This window comes from Andrena cerasifolii, chromosome 8 (genome assembly GCF_050908995.1).
Source record: "Andrena cerasifolii isolate SP2316 chromosome 8, iyAndCera1_principal, whole genome shotgun sequence".
Classification (NCBI taxonomy): Eukaryota; Metazoa; Arthropoda; class Insecta; order Hymenoptera; family Andrenidae; genus Andrena; species Andrena cerasifolii.
The window spans coordinates 2,144,968-2,165,933 of NC_135125.1; the positions used below are offsets into that span (position 1 = coordinate 2,144,968).

The window sequence follows — 20,966 nt, forward strand, 5'->3', positions numbered from 1 at the left end:
TGATTCTGATAAACACCTGTTCAACGAGATCGCAAGAAATATAAATACGTCAGCACTGAAAAGATCTGACAGCAATCAGTACCCCGCCTCCTCTAGAATAATCGTTGGTTCTCAGGTTTCTGTCAAAACGGAAGACTGAATAATCAGTTAATTCAAATTCATCAGCTGGAATATCGCTGTTTAACCACGCCTCGACTAAAATTATTACGTCATACTGGGTGCTGCTGCATGCCACGGCCTGTGACAGATCGCTTAATTTAGTACGGAGGCCACGCACATTTTGGTAGTAGATATGAAGATTTAGTGTTAGTTTTTTAGGCGATGTGTCTCGTCAGACAATCCTGGGGACGCCGTTGACGTATCGAATTGTCTTATTGGTGTCGCCATTCGCGTGAAGCTCGCTGAAATGATCTCTGAGCCGCTTCAAGCTAGACCGTTGCAGGGGGTTGTCATCTGCGATTTTTAGCGGACCAGAGTAGGAGGATTTGTTTCTCAACAATTCCTTCACCGAATCCGCTGATTTGAATGTCACACACAGCGGCCTAGGAAATGCTTCATTGGGTCTTCCAATCCTGCGCGTCCTAATGTCATCATAATTCGAGGGATGTATCTGGGCGAGGAAGGACCGCACAGACGGCCTCAACATCCTTTTAAGCTGCTAGGTACGCCGGTGAATTTGAGTCTTCGATCTGCCCATATACAATTAGGTTAAGGGAGGACCTCTTCTCCCTTTCCGCTAACTCTGCCATAACGTCATCTGTAGAAGGGCCCGCGTCCGATGGCATACTGACCGAGGACGTGAAGCGATCCTCGATACTCCGCACTCGCTCCGTTAAAACGGTCACCCAGTTCCGAACTTCATTAATGTCGGATCTGATCTTAGCCAACACATCCTTACGAAAGTCGGCAAATTCGCACCGAATGAGGTTTCTGATGTCCTCTAGCGATGGTAATGAAGAAACTCCCGGGCTGGTCCGCGACAACAGCGAGTTCGAGACAACAGATGGCATGATGGGTGATATGCACTTAAGCAGCCAACCGTTATGCCAGGGGTGTCCAAAGCGGCCCAGGCAGGAGTCCGCGTAGTGGGTGGTAATACTACAATCGGGATACTTAAGCGGGTTCACTACAACCGCCTTGCACCCTTTGCACTTCACTGACATGGTCAAGGGATCTCAGATGATGCAGGGAGTTGCGAGGACCTTGCGAGGTCGCACGATTGAATGCAACGCAAAATGCACCGGAAAACACCCGAAAGCACCAGAAACAGTACTGTCACGGAAACAGCGGTCATCGACTCAGACTAGCACTTATTTCATGCAGAAACCAGCAAGAAAAACCGCTTAAAATGAAGATATCGACAAAACCGTAAATCCGCAACGATCAGATTTAAAGTGCAATGAGCGTAAACAAACACGTCCGAACTCGTCAAAGGTTGACAGCTACTAGTGCTGTATGTATAACGATAAGGTAAAACACCCAGTTACTGTCAGGTTAAGGATTGATTCTGTCAGTATCGCATAGTTTTTGTATTTATTGATCATAGGCATAAGTTTTCTATTTATTTATTATGATTTAATATGTTTAGTTGAAGAAAAAAATGTTTATGACTCTCAAAAACTCTATTTTTATTTATAAATTTATTGATTTAAAAAATATATGTCGGGAGCTACTACTGTCACCTGTGAAATGTGTTCAATCGAGTAACTGACATCCTAATTATTGTCAACTGACCAAATACTGACATCCCAATTATTGTCAACTGACCAAATACTGACATCCCAATTACTATCATCTAATCAAATATTGTCATCTCATTTACTGCCACATATTCCAAACATTACTTTTTGCATTAATTACGGTTGTAAGAGGATAGTTAAAGGTTAAATAAAAGGACGTGTCGTTCATTCGGCTGGTTAGCAACTGCTGTTTTATTCGACAAGTCGGCTGCGGACGGAGGCCTACCTCGGTCGTCCTCTGTTTTTGGCCAGACGCTCCACGGCGAACGCCTTGTCGCTTGGCGCGCTTTACAAATATGCAATTCTGTTCTTACACGGTCAAAAGTACTTTTGTGTTGTAAGTTTTTATAAATAAAAGCATATTATATATGTTCATAAGCATTTTAAATGTATATAAATATGATAATGATTAATGCATATAAATGCGGACAACAAAATGCATTTTATTTTTACATAAAGCTAGGTATTTATTTACTAGCCAACGCTTAATAAATATGAATAAGAGGGTAGTAGTAGTATGCGTTTATTTCATGTGCCTTTCGGCCTTTGAAATGGGGTGTACAATTCTTTTTTACAATATTATATTATATTTCTATTTCTTCGTTTCTTGTTCTTTTTCGCGCTGTTTTATTCTGCTTATTATCTCTCTCATCCATTCCGTTCCTTCCCCAGTGTCCTTCAGTAGTTTGTATATCCTTTTCCTTGTCCTTGCCATACCATTGCAGTTTTCTGCTAGATGCTCTAACTTTCTTTATATCCCACACACAGCCTGTATTCGTTCTCTTCGTCGCTTTTCCAGAATCTGTTTCCTCTCTCCTCATTACCGCATCTAAACCTTGCTATTAGTTTCTGGTCTCGTCCTTCATATTCATTCGTCAGGTATTTTGGCTTTCCCTCCGTGCGCAGTTACCTATATCTTCGGTTATATCTGCCTTTTATTATTCTGTCGTATTGCTCCTGCCTCTGTTCTTCTATGTCTGCGTTTATTAGGGTTGTTCTTATCTCTCTTCTTCCTCTCCTTGCATCCTCTACTTCTTCTATCTCCATTCCATTTCTTCTGTAATACTGCTCTCTTTCCTGTTCCCATCTAGATCTTATTTCTTTCTTCTTTTTCTTTTATTTGTTTCCAACATTCAGTTTTCATTTTGTTGCTACCTTCTGTTTTGGTTTTTTCCTCATATTTTTGTGCTCTTTTTCCTGCTTCTATTCTTATCTTTTCAATTTTCGTCTCTTCTAGGATATATGCAGGTGTATTAAAAGGATTAGAATCCTAGTATCCACCTTATATATTTTTCTTGTACCTTTTCCATTTTTTCTGTTCCTGTCCAACTCCATATCTCGGCTGCATACAACAAAATGCTTCTAATTAGGCTCTTGACCATTATTATCGTTCTTTCAGTGTTTCCTCTGAATTTTCGTTCCCCAATTCCCCACACCTGCGCCATGGCTATCCTTGCCTTCTTAACTGTTTCTTTTACCATATTTTTTCTTTTTTTATTACTATTCCTCCTACCTGCGCTTTTTACAGTACCTTCTCTAGATCCGCTGTGTACAGTGTGAACAGGGTCGGGCTCAACGGGCACCCTTGACTCACCCCTTTGGTGGTCCAAAAGCTATCCGACGTCTTCCCGTTCACTCTTATCACATTCCTTGTTTCCTTATATATTTCCTTTATCCTTGTTCGCAGATTCTGACTTATTTTGTTTCTTTCCATTATTCTTCCTAATTCGTTTCTATTTACTTTATCAAAAGCTGCACTCAGGTCTGCGAAGAACGTGTAGATCTTCCCTCCCCTTTTCTGCAGTTCTGTGTTTGCTATGTAACGAGTTATAACGGTGGGATGCTGATCTTCCCCCTACCACTCGCTCCTGGCGCGGCCCGGCGCTACCAAGCGCGGCCGCGAGATGGCTGCGCGCCGGGTGGCGCTCTCGCTCGTGAAGTTCGCACGGCGCCGCATATAAGCCAGTGCGGCGGCCCCGTCAGACAGAATATACCACGAGCGATCGGCGAACGGTTAGACTTCTCCCAGCGATCTCTTGTACATAGCAAGCTGCATCGCTGCGTCTTTTTGGTTTTCCCTACCTCCACGGAGCCCCTCGAGGAACGCAGTCTCAAACACAAGGTAAGTTGCCGAAATTTGAATTGCGACATGTTTGTATATTATCAAACTGTTTTTTATTTATAACTAAAGTGAGGATTTTATGTATATGTAGATAATCGAAGCGCAAAATGATGCTGGATTAATAACCCTAACCCAGGCTATGTATGTACGCATAATTTTGCAGGATGGATTTCGCCATACATACTTATTCAGTTATTTTGATACATGGACACCTTCGATAATGCATGAATTTAATCAGTGTCTTTTGTACTATACACAAAGTACTATACATATAATACATATAGATCGGCAATGCGGTGCACATGGTTTGTTTTCGTAATTGTTAAACTTGCGTAGAATTCATTCTCATAAAAAACTTCAAGAAAGTAAACAAATTACGCCAAGTACATGAAAAAGTCAAGACCGGAACAGAGTATTATGAAATAAATCACAAAAAAATAGAAGATAATGATAATTACAATATAAAAAAAAGATGTGAAATCAAAATAAGCTGCAAGTACATAAAGGTGCTTCCCAGCAGCGTGCAAAGGCGACACTGTGTAACACAATGTAAGATTCGGTCAAATACTTGGCGTAGCCAGGCAAGTTCGCAGGCTTTCAGATAATTTGCCAATTTAAAACTCTGACAATTATGAGTACGCTTTCATTATTTTGCGTTTTTAAATAATTCTTATTCATCGACACCTTGACCTTCCCTGACTACGCCAAGTAGGTATTTGACTTCCAGGCCGCGGACATCTAGGCAAATGTCTAGATGTTACATTTTATCTTCACATTATTGAAATGTCCGTGATTATTACAAAGCACCTTTATGTACTTGTAGCTCATTTTGATGTCACATTTTTTTTATTGTAATTATTATTTTCTTCTATTTTTTTGTGATTTATTTTATAATACTCTTTTGTGTCCTCGACTTTTTCATGTACTTGGCGTAATTTTTTTACTTTTTTTTAGTTTTTGATGGGTATATTTGTGTTTTTCGTTCGACCGCGTGATGTCGTTTCATCTTCGTCGGTCGCTCACGCGATGATTCACAGCTTATGCGAAAAATGAAATTCTATATTTTCTTCATCGAATCAATATGGCAGTGGCACCAATCGATTCCTTATGTTTTTCCGATGAAAATCATACCAAATGTTATGTAAATCGAACTTTTTTTAACGAAGCTAATTTTACATTATGCAAATCATTTTTTCACGCGATTTCCTTAATTCTGGTCTGAATTATGTCACTGTTAGGACCAATTGCAGCAGGAAAACATAAGGAATCGATTGGCGTCATTTTTACAAAGATCTGATTAGAAATGCAGAATTCGAGATTCGTCGCTTATTGTTAGTGCGCAACATTTTATGGTCCCGCTGATTCGAGTATCGAAGACCACAAAACTCAACGAGGCGGGTGATTGCTGGCGGTATCGCCAATATTTTGCGTCGTGTTTTTTTTTGTTGTTGACATTTTACATATGATTTTACTCAGGAACTGGAAAGGTGACACGGATTCTGACTTTTTTGAAAGTGTGCAGGATTGTATACGACCTCGATAGAAGTATCAGGCAATTTTTCGTTTGTACCCATTTTAGGTTCTTCAGGGTGAAAACACTCCTTTAAAGTTAATGTGTGATTTCCTACTTTCCTGTATATGCCACTACAAATTTTAAAACAATTTGATTTCATAGTTTTATACAGCACAAAAAAAACATTAATTTTGTTTATAATATATTTTTTATATATCATTTCCAAGATATACTGAAAAATAGGAACACACTTATTAACCTTTAGGAGGTGTTTTCACCCCGAAATCCCGGAAAATGGGCATAAACATAAAATTTCCTGATACTTTATCGAGGTCCTCTACAAATCTGCACAGTTTAAAAAAAATCGGAATGTTCAGGTAACCGAAGTTCCCTTGTCAGATGGCGGCATAGCCATAACCGTAGTTCTACGTGAAGTATGCAGTATAATACAACTATGCTTGAGACTTTTTTTTCATTGAAATGAACTAAAAAAAACTGCGTCTGATAATGACTCCAATTTTTGTATTTCGCTACTCAATAAATTTGTTGTACATCGTCTCGTACTTTTCGTTCGATTTCGGCGGCAACAAATTTTCCTCAATCGCTTTTGCAGCTTCTGCTATTTCGGGGGGGCGTATGGTATCCCGTATCGTTATCCCTCTCATCATCACCCATTTTATCTATACTATTATGGAAAATTGATGTTGCATACTTTGATATGCAGTTTCTCTTAGTCAATATAAAGTGAACCCACAAGTGTGTTACATCACTTTGTTCGTCTTGGCGAGAGGAAGATTCTAACGTTTTTTTATTTTTTAAATAATGATTATTAAATAATAGTAGTTCGGAACGCGACCACCAGGCGGTAACTGGGTGAGCGCTTCTCGCTTGCGAAATAGCACCGCGGCGGGAAAAAGTGGCCAAGGGCTTGATCATTCAGGGTTCTCGAGAGTCTCGACTCCCGCTCGCATTCGCCGGCATTTCATTGCAGGTTCAAAGCCCGGGGCCGTAGCAGGGACGAAGAATAGACACCGGGAGCTCGAGTCCAGGACTACTAGCAATGATAGTAACAGTAAACGCGGGAGTACGGGGTGGATAGGAGATCTGGTAGAGCGGCGACGAGACACAGATCTATACACCGCGGATACAGTTAGAGACGGCCTGGTACCATCGGCCAGAGAGGGTGGCTGCCGCAACGCATAAAACTCCAGCGCACTAAGGTGCGTCGAAGCAGGGATCGCCCGCCCTTGACGATGGCCACCCCCGTGAGTACGGTCTGTCCGCAAGTGGGCCTATAAAAAGCGGACACGTCCCCGAGATACAGGGTAGAATACTGGCGGGTTAATGCGCACCCGGACGAGACGGTCATCCAAAGCCATTTCCTCCTCTAGAGGAGGCCTTTCTTCCTGGGCCGTGTGGGGAAGTTGGTGCGGTCCTCGCGGCCGGGTGGCAAGTCCTATAATAGGAGGCCCTCCGACCCCTAGGCAGTGCAGGGGAAAGAGATGCGGTTGCGCTGGACGGCGCGGTCAGCTGTGGGGGAACCACCGTTCTCCGCTTGGTTGCAAGCTCGCAGGCTGAATGGGCAGAGCTGTGCCTGGGAATCGTGGCATCGACCAATACTCCCCCGCTGCCAAGTCGCTACTAATTCGACTATATATAAAATAAGAAGATATATATATATATATATATATATATATATATATATATATCTATATATATAAAAGGACTTTTACTGACGTAGGCACCCACAAAGGAAGGATTTTATATAAACTTTATATACAGGGTGTAAACGGTATACGTAGCGGTTTTAGGGGTGGTAGGGGAGGCCCAATGGAACATAAAAATCCTATTGAAATAGTGTCCGATCTGTCTCCATTTCACAGTAATAATGCCTTAAAGTTTGCACCATGCGTTTGAAACGGATAGTAGCTTGCGTATATTGGTGAGAATATCACATTGAAGTAGGGTGTTAACTTTTCATGTAATTCCCAAAGAGGTGCGTTTTTCGGAAGGAATAACTCTTAAGGGTGATCCTCCAGCCACTCGACTCAAGGAGATACCCCCTGGTACCCCGTGGCGAAGACAACACCCCGCGATACCTCGCCCCATGTTTATAGCTTTCGACCCTCGAAGGAGTTGGAATACCCATTAAGAAGTGAGAACTCTTCCAGCTCCGCATTTCTCACCAGATCTCTGCGAAAACGACGGCAATACATCTTTTGGTTGTCATTTACATTGAATAATGAATAAAAGATAAATCGAGAAAAATCATGTCACACGTAAAAAGACGAATACACATTTTTTTTTAAAGCAGAATCGAAAATAATAATTACTTGAAGTGAGAGGACAAGAAATACGTAAATTTCGTTTTCAAATAACGCATAAACGAAAAAGTTATGTAACAGGAAATGAACGAAAAGAGATCGTAGTTCGTTATTGTGATAAAAATCCGTAGCTCATCAATAATGGCTAACACTGTTGCTGATAATGAATAAGTCTGTTTAAAACCTCCGAAGAAAAATATGCGTACGGAAAATTGGGAAATAAGCCATAGCCTACGTTAAATTTAAAAATTAACTATAGTAACTAAGTAACTAAAATTCACCCTTTCGGAAATTCACCTGCAGCTTAGAAACCTGTCTCACTAGGTCACTGAACCAATCCTGGTCATCGACGGACGCGCGCATGCACAGATAGTCCCAGGTATACGACACCGCCTAAACTTAAGAGTCGCAACATCAAGTGCGTTCGGGTTAATGTACCGAATATTCACTCCACTACACGGCTAGGTACTAACACTGATCACTTAATTTATTTTTCATGTAACGCGTTGTTCCTACGTTATAAAAATTGGTGGAAATGAATTTTCACTTGGCGTTCGGAGCCGTGGGTATTCCCGTATAAATACTCGCGCAGCAGCATTTGCGTCCCTGATGTGTGAGGCGTACACCCAGAACATCACGTAATACTCTTGAGCAGAAAACATTTCTGCGACGTGATTGCTAGCTGACTGACAGGATTTTGTCCAAGTAACTTCTTCTCCCCCGAAGTAGTTTCTCTCGTTCCATTATGAGTTACCTCCTACCAGGACAAGAGGCTTTAGGTAAAAAGAAGCCAGCACAATTGCGAAACACACGTGCTTCGCAGAAGTGCAACGAACGCACCATCACTAAAACACTTTCACTAAACTCGCGCTCCGTCCTTTTACTGCCAATGTACCCATTGCTTCGAGATAGACAGCAGACACCACGTGTTTTGGTTCGAAAGAAGAAAATGCATACCATTCTTATTTCCATTTTCCGATACCCTGAGTTCACGTCTGCTACGAGGCGGAACCAATTAAGCCATAAATTACTCAAAACTGTTGTAAACCGTTCTGTACCGCCGACTCGCGGGACAATACGGTCATAAACCGCGACCTTGGCGAAATGCTCTGGCCAATCATGATTAATTTTTGGGAACTAGAAATTAAAAAGTAATATCCAACATCAATACGCCTCGCGGAAAGACACAGGTAGAAAGGGAGTACCTATGTAGTTCGCTGACTGCGAGTAGTGCCTCCTGCTTCGCCCTCCCCCTTCAAATTAAAGACAGATCCCTTATCTCTCGAGTATAAACACGTGCTCAAATTTCAAAACAAAAGCAAGCGTTGAAGTATTCTGTGCTATCTATGTATAGAAGTTTTATACACATAAAACATTTACTGATGTAGGCACCCATTAAGGAAGGATTTTTGGATGTTCCATCCCAAAGCAGGTGAAGAGGAATACAATTTATTATCTCGGACTCCATAATATCTCTTAGTCCCGATTAGGTATCAACTTGGTTCTTATTCACAAAGATTATCCACACAAACGCCTGCAAATCAATTTCAGGATTTTTCCCTGACGAACCCCTAAGGAAGTAAAAAGCAGTGAAATGTAGTTTCACGGATTCCCCAAAATCTTTTAGGTCCGATAGGATGTCGACTTAGTTGTGACTTTGAAAGTTTACCCACATAAATGCTTAAAAAACAATTTCAGGATTTTGCCCTAATCAATACCTAAGGGGGTGGTGAAAAGGGGTGAAATGTGTTTTCATGGAGTCCTTAATATCTCTTAGGCGCAAAGCGAAGCGCGGGGGAATTTTGCTAGTCTTTTAATAAAAAGAGGTGCTCTGACTGTTGTAATGTCAACATGAACACATACTTAGAGCATATGAAGGTCGTCGCCTATTACACCGAAACAAGGCGCGACGACCAAAGCGAAATGCGTGGATATGAGCGATGCGTGGCTGCCGCGCTTTGGCGAAGTGGGCGACGACCTTAAAGGACACACATGATCGATATTGATTAGTCGAACAATTGCTTCTTCATACCACAGGATAACGCTCAGCACGCAAATTCAAGTTTCCTTGGGAGCAAAGTAAAAAACGCGAATACGCATACGCGCAAACATCTAATTTCTTTACAGGACCCCTGAAATTTGCCATTTTGCTCTCGCTCAGCAGGCGTACAAAACACCTATTTTCATGCAGGTGTTGAGAAAAACTCTTGACTTCTAGAAAAACACAGTGCTTCATAAGTGAATAAATAGAAAAATATATTACATTATAAATGGTACATTGTTCTGCATATACACTTCTCACATTAATTAAAGGATCACCTCTAGGAACTCGAAAAATAGGGGCAAGTTCACATGGTCTCCGGCAAAAATAGTCGTATCGATATTTTGAAAAAAAATATGGTTTGGAAGCGTGGAATCCCTACTTACAGCTGTTTTTTTTCCTTCAGATTTTAGCTGTATTACTTTTCGGCAAAGTTATAACGATATAAAGAGCACTTGGTCAATTTTAAAAAAAAATTCTCCAGCTTGCAAAAGTTCGACGGGGAGTATGAAATTTTTTACACAAGTCGAAAGCGGCGACTTTCCTATGTATCAAGAGAGTAATAAATTTCTTTGCGATTTTTTTGCTGAATTATTCAAGTTCGAAGCAAAAACCGTTTTTTTTACTTTACAATTAGTTGCTTCTAGCAAGCGAAGAAATCATCGTAGAACGTTCATAAAAAAAGCAATAGAAACATTAGTCTTTCCTCTTTAAGACGCATCTTTAATTCCATTTTTTCTTTAACTCGCTGTATCTTCGCGAGGGATGACCAGAACATCAATATTTTAAGCTCATTTTAAAGCGGATAGTCTCCCGATTCTTTTGAGTTCCATCGGAACGCGCTGCGATAATTTTTTATCTGTTATTTTATTGTCATGTTGGTAATTATTTACAAATGGGCAGTCCTCACCGATTTCGATGATCTTGAAATATGCTGTGTTGAAATATGAACGTTAACATTCTGAACAACTTTTTCCTATACATGTTGCCATTGCTTCGCTTTAGTTTTCAAAATATTTGGAAAAAAACTGTGATCGACAGTTGGCCTCACGGGAGGCCGTTAAACTATCTAATCCAAACCAACTACCGATCACAATTTTTTGTGAATATCTCAAAAACTAAAGCCGAGCGACGGCAACGTGTCTAGAAAAAAGTTGTTCAGAATCATGCCTCCCGATAACATATTCCACGGTCATGGAAATCGGTGAGGTCTGTCATTTTGTAAATAATCACTGTTATTTTTTTTTTATCAACGCGTCGTCTGTCTCGTACCGTTCTTTGCTCGCTTTCAGGCCCTCAAACTCGCTGTCGTTCCATCTCGCTTTTCGCTTTCGCAGGTCATGAGTGAGCCGAAAACGGTGGGCATAGCGCCGAGTTCATAACGTGTAGGCCGAACCGAACTATAAGCGAAGAAATACTGTACCTATACTGAAGAATATACTCTATACAGTTGCTTCCTGGCCCGTTGCTTTCGTCTTACGTCAAATTTCAAACGGCTGCAAGCACGTCCGACAAGGGAACACCGCTAACCCGCACTCATCGATTGGAACGCAACTTTGTGGGTTTATAGAGTGGTTCAAGACAAGAACAACGGTATGTTTGAATTATAACGTATCACCCTTTAAGGGTGTGAAAACTAACCTCAAAGTCAAATAGACACTCCCACTTTTTCGCTTGTAATTCCTAAAGTACAAGAGGCAGAAATTTTTTTTAAACAAAAGTTTAATGGTGCAATAAGCGCTGCAAACTTGCGCTAAAAAAAATTTGAAAAAAGTTTTTTATCGTCAGGTTTTTTTTCTGAAACTTTTTTCACAAATTTGGTGACGCAAGTTTGCAGTGCTTATTGTACTAATAAACTTTTGTTTAAAACCTTTTTTGTCTTTTTCTCTTGTACTTTAGGTGTTATACACGAAAAAGTGGGAGTGTCTATTTGACTTTGAGGTTAGTTTTCACACCCTTAAAGGGTGATACGTTACAATTCAAACATACCGTTGTTCTTGTCTTGAATCACTCTATAAACCCACAAAGTTGCGCTCCAATCAATCGGTGCGAGCCTTTGGCGAAAATCACTTAAAAGTAATTTCCAGGTACACATGTAAAGTCCCGTATACCCGATAAAGGACTCCCGGCCCACCTCAGGGCTGCAGACGTAAAGTATGGTGCAGAGTTACCCCTTCAAAGAGCCTTAAATATATGATTTCACCACGCGGGTACAGCTGTACCCCGGTCATTGAACAACGCAGGGAAATTTGGTTATTGACATAAGGGTTAAAGAGGAAAGACTGATGTTTCTATTGCCCTTTTCATGAACGTTCTACGATGATTCCTTCGTTTACTAGAAGCAACTAAAGTAAAAAAAAGGTTTTTGTTTCAAAGTTGAATAATTCGACCAAAAAAAATCCTACAAGAAATTTATTACTCCCTTCTTACACAGGAAAGTAGCCGCTTTCGACTGGTATAAATGAAATTTGTGTACAAAATTTCATACTCCCCGTGGGACTTTCGCAAGCTGAAGAAATTTTTTAAAAATTCACCAAGTGCTCTTTATATCGTTATAACTTTGCCGAAAAAAAATACAGCTAAAAACTGAAGAAAAAAAAACAGCTGAAAGTAGGGATTCCACGCTTTCAAATTATATTTTCAAAATATCGATTCGACTATTTTTGTCGGAGTTATGACCATGTGAACTTGCCCCTATTTTTCGAGTTCCTAGAGGTGATCCTTTAATTAATGTGAGCAGTATATTTAACTATCTCAGGAAACAAATATTGTATAGCCTGAACAAGATTTTTTAAATCAACTTTTGGTCAGCTTCTAGAACTAAATATTCCACTGTGATACGTGCAAATATACATTTATCAGGCACCTGTCCCTCAAAATATACGAGAACGTGCCTACAATTTATTAATTTATTAATAACGATTATTCGACATTCATTTAATAAAAGTATAACTTAAATAAGGTGCCGGTGCTGCAATCAACATGTTAAATTAACCATAAGTAACTTCTATGGTTTTTACTTTTTTCCCAGATTAAAGGCTATAAAGATATACAAGTGAATACTTTTACGTGCCTCACCCTGTACACACATGCTTAGTATAATATTCGCTGATAAAATGTAAACAGCAGTAATAGATAGAATTAATAATTTTTAGAAACTGAAAAATCGCACATCAGACATAACGAGAGGTACTGTTCAAAAGTCTGTTTGTGTGTTAAGCACTTTACCATTGTATGGTCACATTCAAGTAAAAATGGCGCTGATAACACATGCATACTTTGAAGAAGGTGACTTCAGTAAAGTTTCACTACTGGAAGATACTTATCATCATCTTAATTCTTGTATGAGCAGTGAGAGTCAAACACCACCTCAAGTCTTTGTCGGTAATTATAAAGTAGTAATAAAGTTTCCTTTAATATCACATTGTAAAGAGCATGCATAGTATAAACAAATATGTTATGTCTCTATTATTGATATTTGTAGGATTATCAGCAAGAGACTTCATACTGCAATTTCGTCATAAAGTACTTCTACTATTTAAACTACTGCTATTAGAGAAAAAGATAGTTTTCTATCAATCTCCAGTACAGCCTTTATGTGCTGCAATATTGACATTGCTTTCATTATTCCCTGGCATGATTGAGCGTGGCCTACAACAAGCTGCATATGTTAGGTAGTATAAGTAGCATCTTGTAACAAACAAAATGTACTTCTTATTACACTATTGTGTTACATTAATTTGTTTTTATTAGACCATCTAGACCAATGTCTCCTATTCCGACATTCGATGACGAAACATCAATAAACATTGTTGATAATAACATATCTTCCACAAATTCTGTTGAAGATAACATATCAGAGACAGTGACAGAGCATGTTAATGGTAATTCGAATAGAACATCATTGTGTGTAAATGATAATAAAGCTGTTGAAACTATGGAAAGTAAATGTATCGATGGATTTATAGACATGACCTTACAAAAGAATAACAATAAAAACGAAAATTTAAATATAAAAGTCATTGAAGTTGAATCTGCACAAGAATGTACTGAGTCTTATGCAGAAGAAAATAATTCCATGTATTCTGCAAAACCAAATGATTATGTACACAGGGTACAAAGTGTAAATACAATTACGTTAGGTGCAACAGATACCGACAATACTTTACCTCGTGACACAAGTAATGATGCACTTTCTGATGCGCGGTTAACAAACCATATTACTCAAAGTGCTCATATTAATCCAGAACTTTGTGGTTTACCATTGAACGTATTTACGAAGGTATGGAGATGTAGCTAATTTTACTACTGTTGCAAGTATGTGAAATAGAATAAATCATGAATAATTTCTACATTTTCTCAAGGGGTACCTATGTTTACCATATCTGTCCTTACCATATTTGGATCTCCTGGCAGATATTAATGTTAGAGGATATATAGTGGGAGCAACAAATGTCTTATTTAAGCAGAAGAAACAACTTATTGATGTACTGGTAGAGGTATGTTTGAATTAGAATTTAAATTCTTAAATAAAATATAGTGTATTGGTGACAATCTTTTTTACCGTGACACATAAAGGTTGAAACAACAAGGATAGAAGCAACTGACCCAGAATTGAGGAGGCAATTACACCTTACAACTGAGGATCTAAGATTTGCAGATTATATAGTTAGACATGTAGCAGAGCCACGTAAAGATATTTTCTTAGATGGCGTAGGATGGGAAGGAGGAGATGAATGGATTAGAACTCAATTTCGAGTTTATTTATTGAGTATGCTGCGTACATCTATGCAACAAGATACTCGTCAATCTGATCATTACAATTCTGCATTCATGGCTGCTTGGCGTTCCACAAATAACTACAAAATGTGGAGTAACTCTAATAAGCCAGAAATTAATAGTATAGAACCTGGACACCCATTTGCAGGACAGTTATCAGTGCAAGATATGAAATTACGATTATCACAGTGAGTACTGTTACATAATGCATGTAGAGTTTAATAATCTGTATAACAGTAATGAAATGATAAATGTATAAAAACAAACTAATTTGTGCATTGCAGTACAATGCAAAATACAGAAAGTGGTAGAAAGTTAAATCAAGCAATGGCATCAACTGGGAGAGCAGTTGCAACTACAGGAAAAGCTGTAGGTAAGGTGAATTGAGTATCATGTATATGTATAGATAGATATATAGTATTTTTTTTTTAAATAAATACATTGTGTTCCATTTACAAGGCGGTGCACTTTCACAAGCGAAAGGAGCTTTTTCTAATTGGTGGAGTACATTAACAACAGTCCAACCATTAGAAGAAGGAAAGGCTGACAATCAGACTCCAAATATACATCAAACGCTTTCAAATATAACTCATAAAACTACTATCGAAGATGAAGAAATGAATATATCTACTAATAATACACATTCAGGAGTTGCTGTAGATTAATATACATAAAACTGTACAAGTTTAAATTATTTACGACAATGGCTATAAATTTTTTTTTGTAAAATCAATTGTATAAGAATGAGGTAAACATGCTGTTTAGGGGACCCACCTCCAATGCTCTTGACCTTGACATTGACTTAGACTTTGACTTTAACGTTGACATTGACATATGTTGTCAAACTCACCTTCTTGAATGACCTTCAGAAGGTTTTAGTCGACGCTCGATGTTTGTATTAACAAAATAACTTTTATAAATAGAACGTACCCTTTTGACACTGATCGGTAGTTGGTTGAGGTTAGATTTGTTTAGCGGCCCCCGAGAGGGGGTCTGCCAATTTTTTAGATGTTTAAGATAAAAAAATGTGTTTCAGACATGGGTCATGGGGATTTGAACCAGCAACTCGTGAATGGTGCGCATCTGGTATTGTATTGGTATTGTGATGTTACCTATTTACTGCTGTCGAAGGAATATGTTGCTTGTCGGGGTGGGTAGGTAATTATTTACATTAGCGATTCCTCACCGATTTTGATGAAATTTGGATATGTTGTAAAACTTCATATTTTGAACACCTTTTTCGTATACATGTTACCGCCCCTCGGTCTTAGTTCCCGAGATATTCGCGAAAAACGTCGGTTGACTTATTCCTACACAACGCATTCCACTTTCCAACTTATCCCGGGTATTAGTATTGGTTGGGCTAGACTAATGTGGGGGCGGGGGGGCCGCGAGCGGGCGCATAATGCATGGTAGCGAACACATGTGAGTCGGGTTGTTTACGATAGCTCCCACACACCTAAAAGGTCTTCTCGAAAGCACCCTCTTCCTAGCAAACAAATTAAGTTTTAGAACCAGAGGCGTCCTAATATTCATCAGCGCCGCCGACCAGAGTCGGGGTTGACGGGCATCCTCAAGTTTCTGGTAGAAATCTCCAAACTCACGTCGGTTTGCTACCACGCTTTACGCGCCCGCACTGATCTAGCCCTAACACATACTAAGGGCGGTATTCTCAGTCGCTACTTATTCTTAAGCAAATGCTTAAGCATTCGGCATCCTTTACTAGCTACTAGGTTAGTAAAGGATGCCGCATGCTTAAGCAATTGCTTAAGAATAAGTAGCGACTGAGAATACCGCCCCAACACCCGGGACAAGTAGGAAAGTGGAATGCGTTGTGTCAGAATAAATCAACAAAAGTTTTTCGCAAAGATCTCGGGAACGAAGGCCCAGCGGCGGTAACATGTACAGTAAATACTCGTATTAAACCCGACGAACGGGGCTGGTGGCGCAGTGGGCGTACGACGCGTTGCGGACACTATTCCGTGCGGCCAGTGCCGCGAGTGAGAAAGCCCAAAAGCGAGCGAGAGGGAACGAAAAAGTTGACACGAAGTTGCCGTCGACTCTCTCGTTCCCTCTCGCTCTTTCTCGGGTTCTTTCACTCTCGACCGAAGGATTCCAAGAAATGGTGGGGATAGTCACCGGGCGTACTACGCATGGTAAAAACGGGGCTATAACGAGGATTTACTGTATAGGAAAAAGTTGTTCAGAATGATGACATTGACAACATATTTTAAAGTCATCAAAATCGGTGAGGAATCTCTAAAGTAAATAATTACCTCGGGATGTTATTCCGCGGGGAACGTATGTTTCTGAAACATATTTTTTTTACGTGAATACATCTTTAAAATCGGAGCAGTACTGGGGAGCATATACGAAAATTGTGACAAAAATGGGTGAGAATAATGGTTTCGTCGTATAACTTCAAAATTAAAGGCAACATCCAAACAATAAATATAGCGTCGAATAAACAAAGGATGTCAGTACCTGAGATGACCTTCGTACCAAGTGCGTAACTGCAGTGAGCGTGGGTATCTCCACCACTTCTGGCTCACTCCTGCTCTGCGATGGTGAGAGCAAGATGAATCGAGAGCGAGTCAGAGGGACTGAATGTGAGCGAGCAAGAGTACGAGACAGACGATGCGACGCCTTTGTCTCGCTGAGTCTTTCGGACGTTTGATACTCCGTCATTTGCGTGCGCTACAGGTGTTGGTGGCGGGCATGAGCACTTAAACGGAAACAGCTCCGCACAGTTCGCAGGAGCTCGACGCAGGGCTCGTGTCACAGGCAATCAAAACTGCTCGCACGGCCAGGCAAAGTACGAAGTATCAGGCGTCCGAAAGATGGAGCGAGACAAAGTGTCAACGCGTTGTCTGTCTCGTACCGTTCCTCGCTCGCGTTCAATCCTCCGACTCGTTCTCCCCTTCGCAGGAAAATAGCGAGAAACGGTCGCTCGAAATCGAGTCCCCTTTACATTCTTAAATCTATCAAAGGGAGGCCGCTAAACAAATTTAGCCCCTACAACTACCGATCAGAGATAAAATAGGAAACACAATAAAGCTGACCTATAACTGTTTAACAAACATCGAGTCATAGCTAAACCTTGTGAAGGTCTCTCAGGAGGGTGACCTTGACAACATACGTCAAGGTCAAAATCATTGGAGGTGGGTCCCCTGAACAGCATTTTTACCTAGAATGGTATTTTGCCTACCACAACAATGACAGACATGGTACAGCAAAAGTAATTTAACCATACCATGCAAGATGCTAATGTATAAAATAGGGAGGTTAAATGCATATGAAGGAAAAAACAAAGATAATATATGAGAAAATAAATAATTGCAAATGGAATGGTACATTTGAAATAAAACATGAACAATAGAGTATATTAAACCCTTTCGGTGCGGCGTCAACTGTGAAGCGTTGCTCTCTCATCGAGAATAATGGTATAGATGAAACTTGCGGCAAACTGTATTGCCTAATTGTCACATTAAATCCCTAGGGCTAACTTCGATTTACATTTATGTGTTTTCACGTCCAAATGAATCCATCCATTGTCTGGCACTGACGTGATTTCGCATTAAAGCAGCGAAGAAAAGTATTGATTTACGTGTTTCATCTGAAAACATTTGAGGCCATGGTCAACTGCAACTCAGGTTTCATCAGATGTAATGTACAGTTACTCTCAAAAATATTCGGACGCTAAGTAGGTTGGATTTTGTAGTGATGTATCTGGGTGAATTATGAAAGGATCAGACTGATACTTTTTTCTCACGAAACATCATTTATTGTTCTTAAAAATTACATTTTGCTAAATTAATGAATATACATAGATGACGTTGTAATACAAATTAATCGAATCATATGCAATGATTATGTTTAAAAAATGTGTAAATATTCACAAAAAGAGAGCCAACCCCGATTTCGATAATCTTTTAATATGTTGTCGAGGTCACCACCCGGAGTAGTTTTGTGTAGGTTTTAGTTGGGGGTAATCGTTTATTAAAAAGTTATTATCAAAAAGAGTTTAGTGTCCAATGTATGTAACTTTCTGGATATCATTTACGTTTAATAGAGTGTACTTGTATCGCTAATTGAATGCTCTTCTTACCTTTCTCATTGAAATCTTCTGTTATCTGTGATAGGTAGTTGGTTGGGGTCAGATTGGTTTAGAGGCCTCAGAGTGGCTGTTAACTTTTGAGAGATTTAATGAGGAAATATTGTGTTCAATAGTTGGTTTCATATGTTGTAACCATAACTGTTCAGTTGTTTTATGCCACACCATTACTCTTTTTATTTTCGCCAGCCTATATAATATCATTCCATCATATGTTTTCTTTCAAAAGCTCTTTTTTCCAATTTGCATATTGTATTTAGATACACTTTTTGGTATTTGTGCATAAAAGGGAACACCACTGATTTTTATGAAATTTAAATATGTTATAAAACTCAACATTCTAAACAACTTTTCCCTATAGATATAACCGCAGCTCGGCCTTAGTTTTCGGAATATTCGAGAACAACTCTTACTACTATTACAATGAATTTTGCGGATACCGACGCGTCCGAGGCAGCGGCATGCGTCAGCATGGGACCACCGCTAATCTACTATTTCTATAAATACATTGCGACGGTCCAAAACACAACAAATGATGAAGCTGATGAAGTTTTCAGGGTATTTAAAAGAACTGTGATCGGTAGTTGATCGGGGACGGATTGGTTTAGCCACCCGCATGAGGCGGGCTGCCAACTTTTGAGAGATTTAAAATAAAAAAATGTGTTTCAGAAACATACTCTCGAAATACCAAATCAGATCAAATGGATGACCATCCATTTCTGAAACACATTTTTTATCTGAAATCTCTCAAAAGTTAGGGACCCCCAGACGAGGGCCCGCTAAACCAATCTGGGCCCAACCAATTACCGATTTGTGTGTGCTTGCTCACGTCGTGACGTACACACATATACTGAAGTACTCTATTAGAATATTGTTAACTTAGTGAGCGGGAGGACGGGCGGTTTGTTTACGTAACAAGAATTATATTCTAACTGAAACCAATTGTTGCGTTGTTTACTATTTTACGCATTTTTTTCGCTGGAATGAAGTATAGGGGAGAGTCGGTAGGTTTGGGTCAGTTAGTGTATTTCCACCCATATTAGGGATACCTTATACGCATATGTATTATTCGTTACAGCAATAGTAGGAGCATTCCTAATCAAAGCGAGAAGTTTGTTAAAGTGCGTATTAAGGGATCATGCCCAGTTGGCAGGCGAAAAAAACGTGATTTTCAGGATTTTTTGTGGAAAATCTAATGTATATTTTTTACAACTATTTGCTTATTGTAATTTTGTTATAGGAAAATATTTAAAAATGAACGAATAACAGCCACTGTTCCGGAAGCTATTTTTTTTTTGTTGCGGTGAGCACGATTTCTCCGAGCCGGATCATCTGAAATCGAAAGCTGAAGAAGATTCTGTTAGTATATGAGTTTATCTAGTTCGTGAACGAAGGATTTTTGTTTTTGATGAAAACTCTATTGTTAATTTACGAAAAACGAACAATTTAGACATCGAAAAATTATGATTTTGCGTTAAACGGCCGCCATATTGTCTGAAATCATTTTTTTGAAAAATCCTTCGTTCACGAACCAGATAAACTCATATATTAACAGAATCTTCTTCACTTTCTGATTTCAGATGATAGCAGCGTCATTATAAATACAGCTTCCGCGATACTGGCTTCCTTCATTATTTAATATTTTCGTACAACAAAATTCCTCAGGGTTGCTGAATATATGTACTTCTAAAATAAGGAAATAGTCCTAAGAAAAATAATAACATTTTTTACAAAAAATTCCCGAAAATGACGTTCTTTTTCGTCTGCCAACTAGGCATGACCCCTTAATCTTCTATAAGTAAAAGTGCATTTTCGTGTTAAACTTAATCTAAATTCGTAACTAAAGTACGTCGCTGTTATAAACTTATACAAAATACGTAGAGCTGGTAGAAATTTTAATAGACAAACTTATATTTAAACAACATTTATAGGTTATAAATTTCAACATAAAACACGTTACTCGACTAACACAGGTGCTTTATTATGGACGTTCAGATGCGGGATGTATGGGTCAGAAGTGTGCGGGAGATTTGTGTCGACCCACACATCTCCACTTTCTTTTTAATGAACTGCTTTACCTACTATTCTTTACAGGTCTACAATGCCAGTTATTTATAAAAGAAAGGCTGAGAGAAATAGAGAGAGAAAGAGAGAAAGGCTCCTGAGCAAATATCGCATTAAAAAATATTGCGTTTAAATCCTCCGAATAACGTAGCTGGTATGAGCAGGACGCAAAATTTTTAAATTCGATGTTGATTTGAGTAGTTTTGGAAATCAACATTCGAAATTTAATTAACTAACTTTCAATTCGTTTACGTTTATTTTGTTATTCCT

General features: G+C 39.3%; 1 protein-coding gene across 3 annotated transcripts in view; it reads left to right on the plus strand.

The window, feature by feature from the left end:
* The window catches only part of LOC143372214 (late secretory pathway protein AVL9 homolog), a 75,148-nt gene extending 57,069 nt beyond the window's left edge, over positions 1 to 18,079 (plus strand). The window contains exons 3-9 of one of the 3 annotated variants that reach the window (XM_076818247.1): positions 12,895 to 13,123; positions 13,224 to 13,413; positions 13,493 to 14,021; positions 14,104 to 14,238; positions 14,318 to 14,706; positions 14,803 to 14,891; positions 14,978 to 18,079. In XM_076818247.1, the coding sequence (XP_076674362.1) occupies positions 12,895 to 13,123; positions 13,224 to 13,413; positions 13,493 to 14,021; positions 14,104 to 14,238; positions 14,318 to 14,706; positions 14,803 to 14,891; positions 14,978 to 15,183 (1,767 nt within the window). In that variant the 3' untranslated portion in view covers positions 15,184 to 18,079. Of the gene's footprint in view, positions 1 to 12,894; positions 13,124 to 13,223; positions 13,414 to 13,492; positions 14,022 to 14,103; positions 14,239 to 14,317; positions 14,707 to 14,802; positions 14,897 to 14,977 lie in introns of all 3 variants that reach the window. The other 2 variants (XM_076818248.1, XM_076818249.1) reach the window with 2 other exon arrangements.
* The last annotated feature ends 2,887 nt before the right edge of the window (positions 18,080 to 20,966 follow it).